We start from the raw sequence: 6,000 nt of genomic DNA, 5'->3' as shown, positions 1-6,000 counted from the left end.
CTTTTTTGAACATCAATTTTAACTACTGTACTGCATGTGTGTACTTGCTGGAAATGAGAATGACTTCCTAAAAAGCAAGGCAGTCTATTTGACACTGGGGAGGTGATGGGCCAATCAGAAATTAAGGTAGCATATTGTCTTTGACTGCTCTTCCATCTCGTGCGTCAGCGGGGTGGTCAGGATCGTTCACTGGTTGAGTATGACATTGTTCTCCAATTGTGGGAATGTTGTGGAAAACCACATGCCAATGTCACATGCCCTTTCTGGGGTGACCTTGAGCCTACGAAGGCACTGGAACCGAGCTTTGAGCATCCCAATGGTCATCGCTACCCTGGCTTGTGTCCTGCAGTGAGCCAAGTTATGTTGCTGCAGGCCAGGCTCAGGATCAGGGGTCAGCAAATAGGACTGGCAGGGGTACCCGGTCACTGAGCAGGTAACCATCAAACTATGATAATACAGTGTAGTTTGTTGCAATAGCAGGAAACAAAATTAATTATAATAGGATAGCTATTTAAACTCACCACGGGCAAATCTAGCTCTCTGTACACTCACGAAAAACTTGCGAGTCATGCAGACCCAGGCCACATTGCTTCCATGTTGCCGATGTGGGCTGCATCACATCAAAGATCTTCAGTGCAGAACAGTAATTAGCTGTACTGTTTAGTATCTTTCATTTGGAATGCTAAATGCTACTATTTAGGCCTACCTGCACATTAATGCTGTGGAAAGACTTCCTATTCACAATCTCCATTTACTGAAGGAGGGTCTGTCTGACTTGGGAACACCATAAAAATGTACAGTAAATGTTTCAGTGGAAGAGTCACTTTTCTGACAGCCCAACAGACGGTTGCCTTGGAAATATGCTTAGCGTCACCGATGTTATATAAACTCCCGCTGGCCAAAAAAGTGCAACAAAGAATTTGTTCCCGAACTGAGAACATGTCCACGATGTGTCATATGAACGTTATGAGGGCTGAGAATATTGTTCAGATGAATGAATCGATTGTGCAGAAAAACAGAAATGCTCAAACAGATAATCAGGGAATAAAACATCCAAGCGGGGTCTGATCACGCTCTCCTGACGGTGATTTCGTGCTTCAATATCAACTGGCTCTTCAAGAAAAGGACACGCCATGTCTGACACCTTCAGTCTGCAGCCTATAGCTAAAGAGGAGAAACTCTGCATTAGTTGAAAACCAGCCAGCGAGCAAGTTAGCTTCACGGAATATGTTGCCATAGTAACCAACTCAGAGTTAAGCTGAACTGGCTTTGCGAAACCAAAAACCCAGAGTTCCCTTTTATTTCAGCTCATGAAACCAACACTTCAAGTTGCATTTATATTTTTCAGTGTACAATCTGGTCCGGTTGCAGCCACTAGACCTTATTTACATGCCAAGCAAAACGTCTTAAAGCACGCTTTACAAGTGTCACAAACGGCTGCTCCAATAAGCCCCTTCTGGTGAACGAGATGCATGAACATTATTTGAAGTTCAGTTCATTGCGCAATATGGATTCTAATTAAATGAGCCTAAAGACTTGTTCTTTTGACTGAACGAGTCAATGATCCGAGTCAGTAAAACAAGCCGAACTTCCCATCACTACTGGGCAGGGGCACACCACCAAAATGTACTTACTGTATAGCAAAACCCTGACTGATACACAAACCCCACTATTGCGTAAAGGCTGATCATTTGTCCATCGCCCAAGTTGATCCTTTCACAACAAAAATGTATACATTCATACAATTATTCCTTCGTGCATAATTATTTTGGAATTTCCCACTGATAGGGCTTAAAGAACTATAAGAATGTGGTCAAATACAGCTGAAAATGTAAGATCTCTTGCTACAAGGAGTAAAACATTTAAACGGTCACTCGGTTGGACCTTCACCCCTACCTTTTTCAGCCTTGAACATGAAGAAAAATTTAAGATATTTGTCAAACTTTATTTATAAAACACAAAACATAATCCATACAAACATTCACCACACACCTCACCTTCATTGGCAATGACGGATTGCATACACCTCTCAAACACTCCATTTGTGCATTTGTCCTTTACGCCACCAGCATCCCTTAAGAGAGCAGACGTCTTTTGACGATTGCACCCTTATTGAACTATTTTGTCATTGTCAAGCAAAACGTGATGTTTGGCATGACAATTTCATAAGGAGTTGGCAAGAGCAGAAACAGACTGGCACTCAGGCTAGTTTATTGTTGGTTGCCCTTGATCTTCTGTAGTCTCTTCATGAGGTCAGCTAGGTTGCCTGTGGAGCCGGAGTCAGCGGGCCGGGTGGGGCTCTGTGGGCGGCGCTGGTCTTGTGATTGGCGGTTGTGGAGGATCTGGGACATCTTGCTCTGGAGCACATCCATAGAGGGGGCCATGGGGGGCTTGGAGAGAAGAGCGGCGCACTCGTCCTCACCCTCCCTCTGCTGAGGCTACACGAAAGGGGGAATAGGAGAGAAATCCACTCACTATTTACAATAACAGCAACAATCAAACTACTAGAACAGAAAATGTTTTAGTAACCACATTTCCATCCACAGTTCATGTGAGTGAAGTGATATTGTACATACAGTTTTAATAAAATCACAGATGGGGTGGAAACAGGAAGTCTGTATAAAAAAATATATTAAAAAAAGACAGTATTTGTTCGTCATGGTGGGGTCTGTGTGTCAGTAAAATGTATTATGCAGGAAATGGCAGTGGAAATGCCTTTATGTGCAAATATTGATAAAATAACCATATCGAGGTACATTTGGAGTCAAACGATCATATGGTGTGTGGTCCACCCACTACGACTCAGAAAACCATGCAGTTAAAATTAAGCTAAGGATTAAATACATTTCACAGAGTGGTGAAAGTTCAGTGATGAGCTTGATGCTGCTTTCCAATAAATCGAGGGTCTTATTTTGGTGACATGATCGATTGCTTGACAAATAAAATTCTCACTCTTATCCATAATCTCATGTTGACTTGCCAATCTGCACAGCCCACCCACATTAACTGTTGGGTAGAACACAGGTGCCAAGACCAGAGTAGGCACGTGCTATTTAACACAACAGTTTGTAACAATTTTATTTTTTCTTTAAACGTTTATTTCTTTTTTAATCGGTAGAGTTGGAAATGCGATGGAAATGCATTGAACTTCAAATTTTTTAGTCTGTACTTGAAAACTTAAGTAAAAAAGTACATTGTGTGCACTAACATCACTGATTTTTATCTGCAACAAATCCATTTGGTGGGAAAATGCTTATATTTTCTTTGAGGATTATAGATTATTCACATGAAAATCTGTCACCACTATTTGCTTGCAAATAGGGATGTTAATTGTTGACTGTAAACCATCTGAATACATGTAATCGATCATGTTTGTCAGATATTTAATTTGACTACATTATTCAAAGTTACCTAAGAGTGTTAATTCACTATAAATCCTAATTATCAAACACCCACCGCATACAGAGCATTATTTAACTGGAACATCACCTGCCGGCAGCGAGAGCTCGCAGCTTCTCAAGTGCTTGCTGCGTGGAGCAAAATGCATTCCTTTAAGCCTGGTCCTTGTGCAACATTTCTAAATGCAATCTAGTGTGAAAACAGTTGATGGTTATCATTTAAAAAGTGGGATCCCGTTCCATTGTTACTGTATTTATTTCTCAACTCGTAATATCAAGCAAATTGCACTGTTTTATAACCTGAGTAGCTTATCAGGCATGGTTAAAATTAAAATGGAACCACGGGGGGGCACCCTCTAGTCGACATATCAGTGCAAAGGCAATACGGTGGGGTATCAGACAGACAACATGGTCACTGAAAATAACAACTCAAACCCCATTACATTCATTTGTTTTACGCTACAATATTTTTTCTAGTTGGAAAAGCTGATTATGAACAATTTGCCAATAGGCTAAAGTTCTATGGGATAACCTACTACTATAAGCGAGCAATTTAAAATGTTTTACATTGGCCATTTCATTTGAGTAGTTGAATGTTCAATAATAGCTTCTTGACTGTGATATTGATTTTGTCAAGTTTCAGCTCTTAATGAAAAATGTCAGGGCCTTGTACGCACGCATTTGTATTTTCTGAGGGTCATGTAATTTTACTATTTGGTTGTTAACCCACTAGAGTTGATTTAATAAAATCAAAAACCATCAAAATCTGTAAGTGTATCTGCGGTGAAAAGTGACCGAGCTAGAGCGGTGTTTGTCAGACCATGAGAAATCCCGAAAAATTATTCTTGCAAAAGTCTTATTGCAAAAACTTCTGTCACGTCCGAACAGTTTCAGCTAAAACTTATGACCAATTTGGAAAGGGGAGATTCTCACAAACATGGTGTTCTCAGTTTTGATATGCAACTCCTACAAGTGTCACGGGACTAGTATGAATGTAACCGATAACCATAAAAAAAAAAAAGGGTTTTTAAGTACGACTACCCAAAAAAGGGGGTCAAGTGTGTAAAATATACATTTTCTGAGTAAAAAAAAAAAATATATCCTAGATTTACAAATGTGTTATTCAAATTATTTCTATGGGCTTTAAGTAGTAAAGGCTGAAACCAATATTCCATCAAATGTTTTTTTTTTTTATACCTAAAGGGTCTTACAATTCAAAACTCAAATCGCTAAATGATCCATACTACAACCATCTTAAAATAATTCCATATGCAGTTTAGAACCCCCCCCTCTCCCCATATTACATTAAAGAATTCACAGGGGGTCGGTTAGTCAGCAGCAAAATTTACCGGAATTTGCATCCCTTCTTGCAAATACTGTACCTTGTTGTTGTTCTCCAGGCCATGCAGCTGTCGGAGTATCTTGAGTCGCTCCTGGTAGACTGAGGGTCTGAGCTCGTCTCTGCCAGGAGTAGGCTCCAGACCAACACCTAATGAGGATAAATAATAGGTTAGAACAGGTTGTGTTGAGAAGCATGTGTGTGGACCTGTGGTGAGGGGCTATATCCTCTATGCCTACCCTCTCTGTTGTGTGTACCTGTGGTGGGGAATGGTGTCCTGGCCTTGTCTCCTCTCTCTGTGCAGTGTGTGTTCAGGCTATGCTCTACAAAGGTCTGAAATGTCTGTGGGAGCTTCTTCAGGTGGGAGGCGAGGTCCACCTCAGGGTGTCTCTGCTTAAACTCCCACAGCTTAGACACACCCTACATACACAATTAAAGAGAGTCATGCTGTCAGGGAAACACTATGGCAGAGCATAGAAAAACACAGACAAACACACTGGGTAGGAAGTCCCGCTCTCACACACACGGCTGATGCCAAACCATTCATCCCTAACCTAAGGCCTATATTTTGTAGATAACGTTCTTGGCAAGTTTGCCATTGGGTTACATTGTCTGACAGTAATTACATGGGAATCTGAACCTCACCTCTTTGCTGTTCTCCTTGGAAGAGATCTTTTTGAAGATCTCCCCCAACACCTCTGTATCCTTTGATTTGGGAACCTTTTAAGAGACGACAAATAGAAGATATGAGGCTATATACTCAGGAACAAGCAGCATTCAGAGTATCCTTGATGGAAATGTAAAACCATCTGTCATGAGGGAAAGAGAGCCTGTGAACAAACTATATGTGTAGGAGTGTACCATGTGTGCAGTCTCTGTGTCTGTCTTGGCAGACTTGACAACCCTCTTCAGATGAGCCTCCAATTCAGACTCACTCTTGTCCTCAATCAGTGACAGGTGATCCAGGATCTGTTCATGGAAAAGACAAACATTCAACACAAACAAACATCAAAACTATTGGGATAAATGTTGAAATCAAATTTTTGTAAAGGTATCGCGCATGTAATCATGACATAATTGGGCAATCACGAAGGCCAACAACCTGAGTAAACAGTCTGCATGTGCACCTTCACGTTTATGTTTATTTTGTCCATCTACGATAATTACAGATTAAAATATCTGTGAATTATATTAATTTGGGGGCAGGTGGAAACACACATGAAACATTAAAATGGACATTTAGCTAGTTTGTGTCCTGGGAGA

General features: G+C 40.8%; 1 protein-coding gene across 2 annotated transcripts in view; it reads right to left on the bottom strand.

Annotated features, from left to right (window-relative positions):
- Nucleotides 1–1,927: 1,927 nt before the first annotated feature.
- The window catches only part of LOC109884645 (cytoskeleton-associated protein 5), an 85,056-nt gene continuing 80,983 nt past the window's right edge, over nt 1,928–6,000 (bottom strand). Inside the window, exons 40-44 of one of the 2 annotated variants that reach the window (XM_031808027.1) lie at nt 5,599–5,706; nt 5,383–5,457; nt 4,977–5,157; nt 4,781–4,887; nt 1,928–2,438 (exon numbers count right to left, since the gene is read on the bottom strand). In XM_031808027.1, coding sequence (XP_031663887.1) covers nt 2,211–2,438; nt 4,781–4,887; nt 4,977–5,157; nt 5,383–5,457; nt 5,599–5,706 — 699 coding nt within the window. In that variant the 3' untranslated portion in view covers nt 1,928–2,210. The remainder of the gene's footprint in view (nt 2,439–4,780; nt 4,888–4,976; nt 5,158–5,382; nt 5,458–5,598; nt 5,707–6,000) is intronic. The other variant, XM_020476593.2, reaches the window with a different exon arrangement.

This window comes from Oncorhynchus kisutch, linkage group LG3, assembly GCF_002021735.2.
Source record: "Oncorhynchus kisutch isolate 150728-3 linkage group LG3, Okis_V2, whole genome shotgun sequence".
NCBI classification, from domain to species: Eukaryota; Metazoa; Chordata; class Actinopteri; order Salmoniformes; family Salmonidae; genus Oncorhynchus; species Oncorhynchus kisutch.
This window is presented reverse-complemented; position numbering and strand designations above follow the sequence as displayed.